General features: G+C 42.5%; 1 protein-coding gene across 6 annotated transcripts in view; it reads left to right on the forward strand.

Moving 5' to 3' along the window:
- Positions 1-4,608, forward strand: part of LOC126213005 (zinc finger protein 664-like) — an 80,310-nt gene extending 75,702 nt beyond the window's left edge. For 4 of the 6 annotated variants that reach the window (XM_049940557.1, XM_049940559.1, XM_049940558.1 and 1 more), the window contains one exon: positions 2,583-4,607. In XM_049940557.1, the coding sequence (XP_049796514.1) occupies positions 2,583-3,861 (1,279 nt within the window). In that variant the 3' untranslated portion in view covers positions 3,862-4,607. Of the gene's footprint in view, positions 1-2,582 lie in introns of all 6 variants that reach the window. The other 2 variants (XM_049940556.1, XM_049940560.1) reach the window with 1 other exon arrangement.
- Positions 4,609-17,182: the final 12,574 nt, after the last annotated feature.

Consider the following 17,182-nt stretch of genomic DNA (forward strand, 5'->3'; position numbering starts at 1 on the left):
GCCATTTCAATAGTCAGCCTGTCGGTTATGATACTGCCTCTTCTTGTAGCGTCAGCCGCTGCGGTTTGTTGAGCGTCTCGATGACCTCGTGCCAACTATGAGACTTGTGAAGAAATGCACAACTCGTCGTTGAACCTTCCCGGTGTCTTTTATTAATCCAGCCTGGTAAAGGACACATGCTGATATCAAACAGTCAAGAATAGATCTTAACAAGTGTCTTGTAAGCCACTTATTTTGTGGGTGAATTACATTTCGTAAAGATTCTGGCAGTGAATCTCTGCCTGGCAGTTTCTGTTCCTACATCTCTTTTTTGTTGTGGGAATATCACTTTGGTCACTCTGATCATTTACGCCTACGTATTTTATGTTACTTATTGTTTCCAGTGATTTGTTCCACGAGTATAATCAAACAGTAATAGATTTCTGTGCCCCATTGTGCAAAACAAGTTTCAATTATCTAGGTTCAGCCTTAACTATTAGTCCCTGCACAAATCTTCCGTCCTCGGCAGGCTTTCACGCATTTCATTGCAGTCTTCTGGTTTGCAACTTTCCTATACAGACAACAGTACCAGTTGCGCAGATAGCCTTGTTAAGTCTCCAGCATTATCCACCAGATCATTAATATAAATTGTAAATAACAGTGGCTCTATGACACTCTCTTGACACCCTGTAGAAATTAACGTTTACACGTGTCGATTTTGTTCCGCTAAGAAAGATGTGTTGCATTCTATCTGCTATGAAGTCTCAAACCTAGTCACAAATCTGGTCCAATACTTGATACACTTCTATTTTGCTCACCAAACAACATTGCAGGAGCTGTACTGAATGATTTCTGGATGTCAAGGAACACAGCAGGAATGTGGGTGCTGTTGTCGGCGACACTAAGGATCTTGTGATTGAACTGAGCTAGTTGTTATGTAACACCTCAGTTTGTAGAAATGCTAATGATTTGGATAGAGATTCTAATTCCCCAAAGGTCATAATATGTGTGAGGATGAAACATGTTGCATAGTTCTACGACAGGTCCAAATCGACAATTTTTGCCTTCCAAATTGATAATTCCTCGATGCCTCAGTAAGAGTCCTATGGACCGATACTACTATCTATAATCTCGCCAAACCTTTTGCAGGCGACAGCTTCTAATGTATCCTACTTCATTAAAACATTACAAAAGTTGGAAACTTCGATGAAAAATTGTGTGTATGATTTACTTGACCAAACGGCCCCCAGAACACTTTGCACCATGCCGGCAACAAAGCAGACATTGTTGGATTAATAATGAAAGTCTTCTTGTGATCATAGTTGATATGTCGATCCAGGATTAACGGGCTGTGTGTTCTTCTTCTCTGAAATGCTGACACATTTTTCTTGCAATTTTAATTTTAATTTTTGGAGCTTCAGTTATACATATGTCATAGCTGTAAGTGAAGTGCCCACCAACACAGAGGCCACAACTCGTACATCAACTACTACGGCACTGCCCAGCGGCATCCACCACATACCTATTTTTAAAAAAAATTAACAATTAGCTTACTGTTGCGTATTACCCTTTGGATTACATAGAATTGCTTTTATAACAACGAAAATAATCAATTATTGATAATATAATGTAAGTGGATAGATAAAAAAATCTACTCACCAAGCCGTGGCAGGGGAAAACGCACACAAAAGGATTTAACTTTTACAAGCTTTTGTAGCCAGTGGCTTCTTCTTCTGGCAGAAGGAGAAGAAGGTGGTTGAAGGAAAAGGATTGGAGAGGGAGAGGGAGAGGGAGCGAGAGCGAGTTACCGGGCAGGATGCTTGCCCTGTCCGGTCAAGTCTCCACTGACCCTGGGTTCTGGGTGACTTTTGTGAACTGTACTCCTTTCCCTAAACCTTTTCCTTGACCCCTCTTCCTCTTCCTCCTCCTTCAACTCTTCTGCCAGGAGGAGGAACCTCTGGCTCTGAAAGCCTGAAGAAGTTAAATCCTTTTGTGTGGTTGAGTAGACTTTTTTTAATCTGTCCACTAACATTGTAGAATTGCTTTTGTTGTTCTACACCAATTTGCTAGATCATAAATTACTCAATTTCTTTTAACAATAAGGGTTTTTTGCGACATAATAGTATTACTGTTTCTCAGTTTTAAATTTGTTATATCCGATTTCATTTTCTCGAGTATTAAAATTTATTTCATTATCAGAGTTTAATAGTTGCCAGCTTCAGTTTATTTAGCATTCATCGGATTATGAAGTTAATTTTGACTTTCATATTACTTCCAGAATTTATGAAAAATTTGAAATTTAACTTAGGTAAACAATGGATTGCCCCACATATCCATATTTTATTTTCGTCATTGGTACATGTAAGACTGCAGTGAGGATAAAATTTTGTGAAGAATAATCGAAGTTGAAAAATATCTGTGTAAAATCAAATGACAGTGCAAAGGCCGAGGAAATAATTACATATATGAAACATATAAATCAGGTTTTATATTAGTGTTGTGCATTACGTTTTTCAATACTCCTGAACATTGGCAGTTACATTAATATGAATATGAAATGTCTTATCATTACCAGATGTTTTGATATCTCTGCAATTTTTCAGGTTTATCCCACAAGGCCAGGACGGTTGTACTATTGACAAATGTGCCACCATAAGCACCAGAACAGACGAGATACTGTGTAGTGACAGTAATCGCAGTGGCAGCCGGAAAGAATGTGACAGGAATGAAAGCAATACACACCTACTCTCAGGTCAGGTGGTGGGCTCCGAGAGGCAGAGGAAGCTTGGGACCCATAAAGACAGCTATTCCGCTACAAGTACTGTGTCGAGCGACGGATTCTGCAAGGATGCCTCGGACGCAAATTCAAACTGCTACAAGGTAAATGACAGTTGCGGGAGGCTCTCCCCGTCGACGAACGGCAGTGTCGTCGGGCAGCCGTCACTTCTGCCTGACGGAGGTGACACCTTCACGTGCGACGTCTGCCGGGAAGTGTTTGTCGACAAGAGGGTCTTGAGGACTCACGTGCAGCAGCACCTGCTGAAATGCGACATCTGCCACAAGACCTGGAACGATGCCAACGGCCTCGAGTTGCACTACCGGACACACACGGGCGAGCGGCCCTACTGCTGTGAGACCTGCGGCCAGAAGTTCTCGCGCAGAGATCATCTGAGGCTGCACAGGCTACAGCACACGGGTGTGCGTCCCTACCGCTGCGATACCTGCGGCAAGGCGTTCTTGCGCAGCAACGGTCTGAGGCAGCACTCGCTGCAGCACACGGGTGAACGGCCTCACGAGTGCAGTGTCTGCCACAAGCGGTTCACCTACGGCAGCAACCTGGCACAGCACATGCGCGTCCACACTGGAAAGCGGCCCTACTGCTGTGACACTTGCGGCCAGACATTCTCGCACAGTGGTCAGCTGAGGCTGCACTCGCTGCAGCACACGGACGAGCGTCCCTTCCGCTGCGATACGTGCGGCAAGGCGTTCTCGCGCAGCAATAATCTGAGGCAGCACTTGCTGCAGCACACGGGTGAGCGGCCTCACGAGTGCGGCGTCTGCCACAAGCGGTTCACCAACGGCAGCAACCTGGCGCAGCACCTGCGCATCCACACGGGTGAGCGGCCCTACCGCTGCGACTACTGTGGCAAGTCGTTCACACAAAACAGGAACTTCAAGGTACACCTCCGTATGCACACGGGTGAGCGGCCGTACCGCTGCGACACCTGCGGAAAGTCATTTACGCGAAGTAGAAGTGTGAAAGTACACCACCGCCCGCACACGGGTGAGTGGCTGTGCGCCTGCAACGCGTGTGGCAAGGCGTTCGTCAGTGGCGACACCTCGCAAAAACCTGGGCAGGTCCAAATGCGACAGGAGTCCTGAGACTGCACCGCCTTTGAGGAGCGCTTTGCACGGAGGACCAGTCTGAACCGGCATTTGTGCCTCCGTACTATCAGAAATACCACCGAAGATGTTGTGCCGACAGAGTGAAAATGAGTTTTTATAAACTTGCTGTGCACCTTACAATTTCACACTGAAACATCCCCATTCTAATTATTACTGTTGTAAGAGGAGTCCCATAATAGATTCAAATCACACCACATTAATTATTTGCAAGTGCTTTAGGAAGAATGTGAAGCTTATTTGCAGGTTTAAATTTTTTTAGAACGTAATGTGACACATTGTACTTAATTTTGTATGTTCAGTCCTCTTATAATATTAGTGGTCTGATCTGCTTACTACTGAAAACAAAAGTAAAGAGTACTTTTTATTTTGAATGTTACAGCATCTAATTTTGTTTTGTATAACTGGATAATTGTTAAATAAAACTCAAATAGCACTTTAAAATTCATTTCCACATTTATTGCATTAAACTTCTACAAAACCTTATTCACGTAGCGTTCTGTTGTAACTACCTGAACTGAACTGCCAGTACTTTTACTGGCCTGCAGTGTACCCTGGTGGCAGGTATGTACAGTTTACTCGTTCGGCAGAGGCAACCACCTAAGCGTAAATATAGTTTGAACAATGTAAACCAGTACATTCATTATAGACTGTAAAATTTTTATTGATTTACAATTAAATCATTGTGGTGCCCATGACAAAATATAAATTCAACTTCTGTACTTAAATTTAATACATGTTCCTTCTTTTAAATAAAAATTTACATCATAAATGTTCTTAACAATTAATTTTACAAAATGTTCATTTTAAACATTGTTAAATTATAATTTTTCTTCCCGCCAGTTGTTGTGGTTTCTTATTACAATTCATATTATTTTATATCAAGTTTGTATTTACTGTATTTACTGAAAATGATAAATATGGCATCTGTCTACATTACAAACAGTTATACATACAATTTTGCTAAATTTGGTAATAGATTGCATTAAAGTAATTTCGATATTTGCATTTGTTTACATATTGGAACTGATCAGGGTTGGGTGATATACAAAACCAGTGTATTGTGTACAACAGTACCTCCATCACAGTCTGTTACATTACAACACTGTGAGCCCCTGGGCAGGGCTCTTGTCATCGTGCACATTGATTGGTTGGTTCTGCTAACATGGTTCAATGGACTCTCATAGGTCTAACCCAGAAATTTTGAAAATAAAATGCTCCAGTGAATCACAGTGGGTAGAGTGATGTCGTTATCTGAGGGATCAGGGCTACCAAATGCGACTCGGCTCAGTTGCCTCCTTACAGCGACAAAGGGAGGACTACGTTTCACATACAGTGTTCCTCAGTGACATGCCAAGATTTGAGATGCAGCACTTTATTGGGGAGTGATACACATTCTACTTTTGCATTTAAAAAAAATTGAGATAGCATTCACAATTTTAGAAGCCTTAGGGGATGAAGCTGTGCTATCCTGCTGAGAGTTTGACTGACACAAGATGATACAGGAGGACCAAGGAAATGTCAATGACAACGTGCCCTTAGGATATCTATCAACATCAGAAATTCACAAAAATTCGGAGGAACTGCAGAAAGTTTTAAACAGGGATCAATGCCTGAGTGTAAAAATGGTAGCAGAGAATTGTAGCATGCTGAAATAAAACATTTATCACATTTTGAGAGATGAAATAGGGATGTGAAAGGTGTACAGATAGAGGATCTCAAATAACTGACCAACAAACAGAAGGCAGTCCATGTGTGGAAGTGCTGAGAATAATTGGAATTCTGTGGAAGTAACCATAATTTTTTGGGCAGAGTTGGGACAGGTGACAAGATAAGAGTTTTTGAATGACAAAGCAGTGAGTGGCTTGATATATCACCTCACCCGAAGGCACACACGGGCAAATCTGGTGCGAAGCTAATGCTCATTGTCGTTTTTGACAACAGAGGTATGATTCGCAGGGAATTTCTGCCTCAAGGACAAAAAATGGCCAGTTTCATACTCAGGTCTTCACCCAGGTGTCGGATAGGGTAAAACACTCGGGTAAGAGACATCACAAACAACAGGATTTAGCATCGCGGCAATGCACCAAGCAACACTGCCCTTGTTGTAGAAGACTTCCTCATTAGCAACAGACTGCCACGGGCACTGTACCACCCTGACTTCTGTTTGTTCAGAGGATGAAAGACAAGCTTGAAGGGGTACCCTCACGAGATATCAGAAGGGTAAAAAGAGGCTTTGATGCCCTGTCTTAAGGACGTTCCCAGTGATACTGTCCAGGGAGCATGTGTGGACTGGACAAAACTGTTACAGTGATGCATAGATAAGGTTTTTTACATTAAAAAGCAATAAACTTCTTTAAAAACGTTATTCTCGAACATTTTGGGACAGAACCTGTAAACCTGCTGTTCATCTTATGACAGCTTCGCATCAAGTGAGCACATTGACAAGGTTACGGCCACTGTGCATCTTGCTGTGGAATGCTTGGCAGCCAGTTGGTCCCCATGATGGAATTCAGTAGACTTGTACAATCATAAACATGAAAACCAACTTTCTCCATGCCAGAGTTAGTGTATGCATGGGTCCATAGCTGCTGCAAATTCTGCAAGGAAACAAATTTTCCTGTGTAGGCTATTGTTTTATTTTGAAAATAAACATTTTATTTCATAATGTAGCAATTAGCTAATACTGCCTGCCTGTGCATTATCAAACTACATCACAGTAGATATTATGTATACAGTGTGCTGTATTCTGCACATCAGTGCTGGGGATGCAACATGTAATGAATTCAGTGTATATAAAAAAAAAAAACCATCCCATATGTGGGCTTTGTCACTGCACCAGCATAATAACACATTGATATGTTGACATGCATCCCATTTCATTTGAAGATGCTGACCGCTGGACATGTCTCTCCACTTTAATAGTACAGTCTTCTATTTGAACATGTTTGTTGGCACAGTGATAAAACTCTGATATGGGTTGTACTTTTTCCAGTTTACATATGGACTTCATATTTAGATAGTAGCTTTAAAGTACCCAAAGGTGTTAAATTAGCTAAATGCTAAATTGTTAAATACAATGATTATTTTCAAAATAAGCAACATACTACACAGGAAAATGACTTCCCTGAGGAAACTCCAAAGTTAGACAATATCCCTATAGACAACTGAAAATAGCACACCTCATATGAAAATTCACTTTCTAAAACATTTGTCTGTAATCATGAAATTGGACCCAGCATAACTATTAGTAATGTACCACCAGTCAGATGGAAAAAGAAATCAAATATAAAAATCGCATATTTAACCAGTAAACAGATGCCAGGATATGGCAAAAATTGTGTAAGGCCCCTGCAAGCATGTAGAAGTGCCCTAACACAATGTGGCATGGACTCGACTAATGTCTGAAGTAGTGCTGGAGGGAACTGATACCATTAATCCTGCAGGCCTGTCCATTAATCGATAAGAGTACGAAGGGATGGAGATCTCTTCCCAAGAGCACGTTGCAAGGCATTCCAGATATGCTCAATAATGTTCACGCCTGGGGAGTTTGATGGCCAACGAAAGATTTTAACTCAGAATTGTGTTCCTGGAGCCACTCTGCAGCAATTCTGGACATGTGGGGTGTCGCTTTGTCCTGCTGGAATTGCCAATGTCCATTGGAATGTACAGTGAACATGAATGGATTCAGGTGATCAAACAGGATGCTTATGTACATGTCACCTGTCAGTCGTATCTAAACATATCAGGAGTCCCATATCACTCCAACAGCACACATGCCACACCATTACAGAGCTTATACCAGCTCGAACAGTCCCCTGCTGACGTGCAAGGTCCATGGATTCGTGAGGTTGTCTCCATCCCTGTACATGTCCATTCGCTCGATACAATTTGAAACGAGACTTGTCTGACCAGGCAACATGTTTCCAGTCATCAAAAGTTCAATGTCTGTGTTAATGGGCCCAGGTGAGATGTAAAGCCTTGTGTCGTGCAGTCATCAAGGGGGGACAAGTGAGCCTTTGGCTCTGAAAGCCCGTATCAATGATGTTTCATTGAATGGTTCGCAAGCAGATACCAGTTGATGGCCCAGCATTGAAATTTGCAGAAGGGTTGCACTTCTGCCACATTGAACAATTCTCTTCAGTCATTGTTGGTCCCGTATTTGCAGGACCTTTTTCTGGCTGCATCGATGTCAGAGTTTTGATGTTTTACTGGATTCCTGATATCACAGTACACTCGTGAAATGGTCGTACGGGAAAATCTCCACTTCATTGCTACTTCAGAGATGTTGTGTCCCATTGCCTGTGCGCCAGCTACAACACCACATTCAAACTCACTTAAATCTTGATAACCTGCTATTGTGGCAGCAGTAACCGATCCAACAACTGCACCAGACACCTGTCTTATGTAGGAGTTGCTGACCGCGGTGCCATATCCTGCCTGTTTACATATCTTTGTATTTGAATACACATGTCTATACCAGTTTCTTTCGCACTTCAGTGTAGTTATTATACAATCCAGATTTCGGCCTTATGCCATTTTTAAGTACAAAAACATATCTGTATGTCATCAAATTGGTATGAAATATACATTCTTGCCGTTTTTTTTTTTTTTTCTTTTTTCTCCTTTATTGTATTTCAATTCCCCATCGGGGCGGTCTGGCAGCAGCATAGGCGCTGCTCTTCAGCCGAAAGACATAGAACAAAACAATAGAAGACATTTAAAAACAGCAAAGGAGAGAATAAGGTGAACATAGATATAAAAAAGGGGGAACATCATGGAAGGCAATAGACAAAAAACGGGGTGACTGTAAAATGGAGATAAAAAACTGTTTAAAAGTAGCACACACAAAAAGCCACACACTGCGACGGTTAAAAGAGCACAAGGCACAGTACGACTGGAACATAAAGGTAGCGACGGATGGCATAGCACATAACGTAACACTGACGGCGAACATCAAGGCAGGACACAATTAAAATAACACCTCTTCACGCACACGAGAAACAGCACTAAACACAACACTGATGTGGCACACTGATGATGAGCAATACAGAGGATCTGCCAGGCGCTAGGAGATGAGGGAGACCTGAAGAAGGGAGGGAGGGGAAGAGATGGGGGAGGGGAGCGGGGGGCGCGCGGAAGAGGGCCAGGTAGGGAGGGATGTGGGAAGGAGAGAGGCAAGTATGGGGTGCAGGGTCTCAGGGGAGGGGGGGACGGAGGAAAATCCGCTCTGGGAGAAGGAGGAAAGAGGAAAAGGGGGCCCTGGGGAGGGGGGGGGGACAAGGCCAGGTTATAGTTGGAAGGAAGGGTAGATGTCACGGCGAAGTTCGTAATCCGGGAGGGGGAGGCGTTGGAAATTGCCCTGATGAAGGAGATGGAGGGTGTGGAGGTGGAGAGAGGGAGGGATACAGCGATAGAGGCGCAGCAACGGGCGGGGGGTGGAGAGGAAGGAGGAAACCAGAGGGTGGGGGGGATCAAGCCTGCGAACAATGTAAAGGATGCGGAGATGTTGGAGGAACAGGAGGTGGGGGAAGGGGATCAGTTCATACAGGAGCCATGTGGGGGAAGGAAGGCGGATACGGAAGGCAAGGCGGAGCGCATGGCGTTCAAGGATTTGGAGGGCCTTGTAAAAGTGGGTGGGGGCGGAGATCCAGGCAACGCTGGCATAACAGAGGATAGGACGGATGAGGGATTTGTAGGTGTGGAGGATGGTAGAAGGATGCAATCCCCATGTCGGGCCAGACAGGAGTTTCAGAAGGCGGAGGCGGGAATGGGGTTTCTGCTGGATGGTCAGGAGATGAGGGGTCCAGGTGAGGTGTCGGTCAAGGGTGAGGCCAAGGTATTTCAGGGTGGGGGTGAGTTGGATAGGACGACCATAAAGGGTGAGGTAGAAATCATGGAGGCGAAAGGAGCGAGTGGTGCGGCCTATGATGATTGACTGGGTTTTGGAGGGGTTGAGACAGAGGAACCACTGGTTACACCAAGTGGTGAACTGGTTAAGGTGGGTTTGGAGGGTACGTTGAGACCGTTGAAGGGTAGGATAGAGAGCCAGTAAGGCGATGTCATCAGCATATTGGAGAAGGTGGACTGGTGGGGGTGGCTTGGGCATATCAGCTGTATACAAGAGATAAATGAGAGGGGAGAGGACAGAACCCTGGGGGACGCCAGCCGTGGGATAAAAGATACGGGAGTTGGTGTTGTGGAGGGTGACATAGGAAGGACGGTGCGAGAGGAAGGAAGCGACCAGACGGACAAAATTGATAGGCAGGGCGTAGGTTTGGAGTTTAAAGAGGAGACCGGGATGCCATACACGGTCATAGGCATTTTGGAGGTCAAGGGAAACAAAAATGGCGGAGCGACGGGAGTTGAGCTGGAGGGACAGAAGGTGAACAAGGTTGAGGAGTTGGTCTTCAGCAGAGAAGGAGGGTCGGAAGCCACACTTGGTAAGGGGGGAGGAGGTGGTGTTGAGCAAGGTGCTGATGGATACAGTGGGAGAGGATGGATTCAAAGACCTTACTGAAGACGGAGGTGAGGCAGATGGGACGATAGGAAGAGGCGGCAGAAGGGGGTTTGTTGGGTTTGAGGAATAAGAGGACGTGGGAGGTCTTCCACAGGTCAGGGTAGAAGCCAGTAGAGAGGACGACATCATAGAGATTGGCGAGGACAGTCAGCAAGGAATAGGGGCTTTCGCGAAGGTGACGGTAGGCATTCTTGCCGTGAAAGCGTCTGGTCATATAGGCCAGATCTGTCATTAGCAAAATTGAGGACATTTCTAAAATTCCTGCTTCATACCATTCTGATATCTTTTGACATACAGGGTGTTTCAAAAAGGACTTTCCAACTTTGAAAATTCATATAAAGTAATTCATAGTACCTACAGAGGTGATTGTAGTGTCAATTTGTAGGGAAATACATCAAGTTTTGTCTCACATAGTTTGCTAGTACCAAATTGTACCGTAAGGAGTGCTAGCAGCAGTTGCCTTAACAATGGCTGCCTTCACTGGACCCAAGTGTGCTAGCTGTGTGTTTTGAAGAATCAAAGTCGGTGACAACAGTTCAGCATAATTCTATGCCAAGCATGCCAAAGATCCTCCTAGTAGGCCTATAACTTATGATTGGCATAAATGTTTGTAGAAACAGCACATCTGATGACGTCGTTGAGCAAGTGAGACAATGTTTTTTCAACAGCCGTACAAAATCAACCCAGCATGTATCTTGCAGACTGCAAATTCCACATACAGCTGTTAGCATGTGTTGAGAAACCATTGCATTTGAAATCATACAGATTGATGATTGTACAAGCAATAAGAGGTACTGATAAAATTGCTCGGAAGAACTTCTGTGCAGATATGTTAAATCAATTACTTGAAAATGAACATTACTTGGACAAAATCATCTTTTCTGATGATTCACCCTTCCACTTAACTGTAGAATATGGAGCAGTGAAAATCCACATCAAGCATTGCAACTGTTCGTGATAGCCCTAAACTGAACGATTTTTGTGCATTGAGCAAGAATAAAGCGTACGGCTCCTTTTTTTTTTCTGTGAGAGAACCATCAACGGGATAGTGTACCTGGATAAGTTACAACAATTTTTGGTACCACAGATCGATGAGAATGATAAAGAACAAAACATTTACTTCATGCAAAATGGTGCATCACTAACTGGCTGACATCTGGGATTTTCTCAGTGACTGCTTCCAGGTCAGTGGATTTGCTGAGATGCACCAGTTGCATGGTCCCCAGATGTGGCACCAAATCCTTTTTTAAAATGTGGATTCATCAAGGATATCATGTTTGTACCTCCTGCGCCAGCTTCTCTACCTCAACTTACCTGAATTTATGGCACCACTGAACAAGCTACACCTGCAACGCTACAGCGAATTGGGGAAGAAATTGACTTCCCATGGGACGTGTCCAGGATAACCAATGGAAACCACATAATAGGCAAAAACAGACAAATATTTGTGATGCTCAAGAATACAAATATCGTTGCTGGTCGTATCACTTGCAGGAATTTCATCCGTTCATTGTTTTAATCAGACTGAAAATCAAAGACACAAAATCAAAGGAATTTGTTCCTGAGAGTAAATAACAGTGAATATTGTAGAACATACTCTATTACATGGATAATAAATAATAAGAATCTGTTACAAAAGGAAAGATGAAGAGAAAAAAAAATACTAGCACGTAGCAGGACACAAATTTACTTACTTCGACTCCATAACCAGATGTCTGTAACAACAACGCAACTGCGTGCAACTCTGAGCATTAGTATAGTTTATGTAGGATCTCCCAAAGACCTGTCACCACCAATATGTTAACTGATATTTAATTGTAACAAATCGTACCAAGAGGGATGTTTGCGATAAATCTTCAATATGCATTTTCCTTGAAATGGCATACTGTCGTAACACGCAAGTTATGATATAGAAACAACAAAGTACTATGTACTACGCAAAGTGGGAATTGAGGGATGTCACATGACCCGATCTGAATGCCAGTTTCAGCTTCCCTATTTTAGTCATTTGTACACTCTCTCTCTCTCTCTCTCTCTCTCTCTCTCTCTCTCCCTCCCTCCCTCCAGCCAAAGTGTATCTTTGACAGGAGAGCAGCCACAGTCCCCCTTGTAATGTATATGTAAAGAAAGGTACGTGTGCATGTTTCCATAACAATCAGGCTGTGGTGGTATTGCACTAATGAATTCTGCCCTTCAAATGAATTTCCTGTTTGCCAAATAATGTAATGCATTTGACAGGCACTGAGTTGCAGGAATAGCATATACAAGGAAGAGTTCTTTTTCTTAAATAAATCTGTAACTATTTGCAAAAGTATGTCAAATAAGTGACCGTCCATCCTCAGAAATTTTCGATAATCATTTGGATCACTTTTCCTTAGCTCACTTAGTAAATTTTTGTGTGTCAGTCTTCCTCTCTTCGTATATCATTCCTATATTCATCTACACTTTCTCTTTTCTGTACGAGAATGCGAAGCCAGACTGAGAGCCAAATAACATCTGGCATCCAAATCTGCCATGTTTGCACACCCAGGACTTGACACAGTATCGATTCACTGTCTGGAGCCCATCGTCAATATATTTCACAATGTCATTGTGCAATATTGTTATTGTGGTCTTCAGTCCAGAGACTGGTTTGATGCAGCTCTCCATGCTACTCTATCCTGTGCAAGCTTCTTCATCTCCCAGTATCTACTGCAATCTACATTCTTCTGAATCTGCTTAGTGTATTCATCTCTTGGTCTCCCTCTACGATTTTTACCCTCCATGCTGCCCTCCAGTACTAAATTGGTGATCCCTTGATGCCTCAGAACGAGTCCTACCAACCAATCCCTTCTTCTAGTCATGTTATGCCACAAACTCCTCTTCTCCCCAATCCTATTCAGTACTTTCTGATTACTTGTGTGATTTACCCATTTAATCTTCAGCATTCTTCTGTAGCACCACATTTCGAAAGCTTCTATTCTATACTTGTCTAAACTACGTATCATCCTTGTTTCACTTCCATACATGGCTACATTCCATACAAATACTTTCAGAAACGACTTCCTGACACTTACATCTGTACTCGACGTTAACAAATTTCTCTTCTCCAGAAATCCTTACCTTGCCATTGCCAGTCTACCTTTTATATCCTCTCTACGTAGATCATCATCACTTATTTTGCTTCCCAAATAGCAAAACTCATTTACTACTTTAAGTCTCTCAATTTCCTAATCTAATTCCCTCAGCATAAACCGATTTAATTCCACTGCATTCCATTACCCTCGTTTTGCTTTTGTTAACGTTCATCTTATATCGTTCATTCAAGACACTGTTCATTCCGTTCAACTGCTCTTCCAGGACTTTTGCTGCCTCTGACAGAATTACAATGTCATCGGTGAACCTCAAAGTTTTTATTTCTTCTCCATGGATTTTAATTCCTTTTCCAAATTTTTCTTTTGTTTCCTTTACTGCTTGCTCAATATACAGATTGAATAGCATTGGGGAGAGGCTACAACCCTGTCTCAATCCCTTCCCAACCACTGCTTCCCTTTTGTGCCCCTCGACTCTTATAACTGCCATCTGGTTTCTTTACAAAATGTAAATAGCCTTTCGCTCCCTATATTTTACCCCTGCCACCTTCAGAATTTGAAAGAGAGTATTCCAGTCAACATTGTCACAAGCTTTCTCTAAGCCTACAAATGCTAGAAACGTAGGTTTGCCTCTCCTTAATCTATCTTCTAAGATAAGTCGTAGGGTCAGTATTGCCTCACACGTTCCAACATTTCTACGGAACCCAAACTGATCTTCCCCGAGGTCTGCTTCTACCAGTTTTTCCATTCGTCTGTAAAGAATTTGCGTTAAAATTTTGCAGCTGTGACTTATTAAACTGATAGTTTGGTAGTTTTCACATCTGTCAACACCTTCTTTCTTTGGGATTGGAATTATTATATTCTCCTTTAAGTGCCAATTTGTTGATATTTTAGGTGCACCTTCGTCGTGGATGTCGATATAGGCCATAACAGCAAATAAGTCATTCCTAGTGTGTTCTTTGAAGTGGCCTTAGTTGTTACGTGCTGTGATACAAGGTAGAGTGCACTCCTCAGAACGACGTGGCTGGTTGATGTGGAATCGGCAATGCACATGTGGGGAGAGCCGTGGGTAATGGTAGGAGTTGCGGGCAGGTGCTGTAAGAGAAATGTAGTGTGCTGAAGGGGAAATGCCATTCTGAACTGAATCTTATGGTCACATTTTTTGTAAACATTAAGTGGACCCCCTCCATGCCCACACTTGCGTGGTGACCATTCACAAAAAGATCTGCCTGTCTCCTCTGCTTTGATTAGTATCGAAAAAGAATTCCATTGAAAATGCAAGAAAAACAAAGATTTATTTTTATCTGGTTTTTAACCATTTGTAACTTGAAGAGAAGCATCATGTTTGGTGAATTTTGAGTGAACCCTGCATTTCCGTTGCCATGTTAAAATTTGCTTCTTTTACCAGCAGTGTTTACACAATGTCACCTCACTAATGTATTGTGCTGACACAGGCACAAGAGAATTCTGAAACTGTGGTTTATTAAGTGAGGGACTGACGAAAAGTAAGGTCAATAGCTTATGAAACAGCACATCCAAAGTACAAAAATAAATGTGTAATGTCTTCACTTATGCTGATCCAAACCCCACAGCAATTCTCATTTAAACAGCTATTGGTAGACTTTACGGTTTTTTTTATTCGTATCAAAGGCATCAATTATAAGGAAATTAACAGAAATCAACAGTTATGAAACATGTAAGTAGACAATAGACATTAACATGTAAATGTGAAAAAGGACAAAGAAATCTATAACTAACTTGCTTTTGCCCAAAAGTGAGCTATGTTCAAAACATTACAGTTAGCATACAGTTAGAAGTAATTGTACATAAATGAACATTCATAAATACACTAAGTATAGACTAACAGACATTGAATTAAATTGCCTTTGCCCAGAAATGGGCAACGTCGAAGGCATTAGAACTGACCAGCATCAACTCTTCTATGGTGCCTTTAAAGTTACATTGTTTCATCAAAAAAAGTATGTAGTTAGTGGAATACAACAGAAAGGTAATGAAGTTTTTTGTAATAACAATATGCCAAATTGCCTCTGCTTGCTACCATTTGACAAAATCTCATTTCAGTATCTCAAACCATTTATGAAATACCCTTTTATCGCTGGCCTGCACAACTGCAAATGAGTGTGTTATATCAAGTAAATTTTCTCGAGACTGGGAAAGAGGCCTCCCCCCAAGTTTAGATGAAAATCCAATATGTTAGCTACATTTAATACGTGAAACATGTTATGTAACATGCACCAAATGCAAAATCACAGTGGCCTCTATTACTCATTGCAAACTTTTTTTAATTTCATCCAGCATCAAACTTAAATGCAAATAATACAATAATTATGACCATTAATGAAATTATGGGCACGTCAACAAGAAGTTGACTTATCAAAGCCGGCCGTGGTGGCCGGGCGGTTCTAGGCGCTTCAGTCCAGAACCACGCGGCTGCTACGGTCGCAGGATCGAATGAATCCTGCCCTGGGGAATGGATGTGTGTGATGGCATTAGGTTAGTTAGGTTTAAGTAGTTCTAAGTCTAGGGGACTGATGACCTCAGCTGTTAAGTCCCATAGTGCTCAGAGCCATTTGAACCATTTTTGATGTATCAAGCTGTAAGTAATGCTGATAGTATCTGTAAAATTATTTGATAAAGATGGCAGGGTTTGCACCTCAATTCTGTCATCACAGCACGTCACTGACCAGCTTAAAGCAGGGAGACAATGTTAGCCTCTCCTTCCAAACAAATAAATGAACTCGCCCAGTGATTTGGATGAAAACTGGTCACTGTGCATCAGCCATCATATCTTGTGCAGAATCTACTGGTACTAGCATATTTTTTTGGAGTAGTACTTGCTTTGATGTGATAAAACATTTTTGAAGGAAAGGCATTTTAAGCAACAAGCGAATATTCGCATAAGGTGAACCCCACTATTCCTGGAAATTTGTTATGTCCAGGTCACTGCTGCAGCCATTAATTAATGGCCTATTCAGAGCTATGGCAGCATTTGGAGCATCGCCACTTGTCTTTCTGAAATGAAGACATGTCTTCAGCAAGTGAGTAATCAATTTTTACAATTTGATTTTACTAGTATGCAAGTGGCTAAAGGCCTTGTCACAGTGGTAACACTGGCTGCCATCAGATCACTGAAGTTAAGCGCTGTCGGGCTGCGCTAGCACATGGATGGGTGGCCATCTGGTCTGCCAAGAGTTGTTGGCAAGCGGAATGCACTCAGCCCTTGTGAGGCAAACTGAGGAGCTAGTTGACTGAGAAGTAGCGGCTCCGGTCTCGTAAACTGACATACGGCCGGGAGAGCAGTGTGCTGGCCACATGCCCCTCCATATCCGCGTCCAATGACGCCTGTGGGCTGACAATGACATGGCGGCCGGTCTGTACCGTTGGACCTTCATGGCCTGTTCGCACAGAATATGCAAGTGTGCAGCTACAATTTGGTTTTGTTTTACTAGACAAATAATTGACAGCATTAGTTGGTCTCATTTTGGGCCATCGGTTTTACATATTTATTTGAAAGTGTTTTCTCACATTTTTATTACAGATTGAAGTTACTGTATAGTCTTTAATTTCTGTGTGCCATTTCAAAGTTTCTGCAGTCTGACGTTTACTGTAATGGTCTAAAAAATGGAAATCTGCTGAATGACCGAGGTTCGCATTTTTGTATCTTAAGTACATTGCAGCAAATATAAAA

The sequence above is a fragment of the Schistocerca nitens genome, chromosome 11, assembly GCF_023898315.1.
Source record: "Schistocerca nitens isolate TAMUIC-IGC-003100 chromosome 11, iqSchNite1.1, whole genome shotgun sequence".
Classification (NCBI taxonomy): domain Eukaryota; kingdom Metazoa; phylum Arthropoda; class Insecta; order Orthoptera; family Acrididae; genus Schistocerca; species Schistocerca nitens.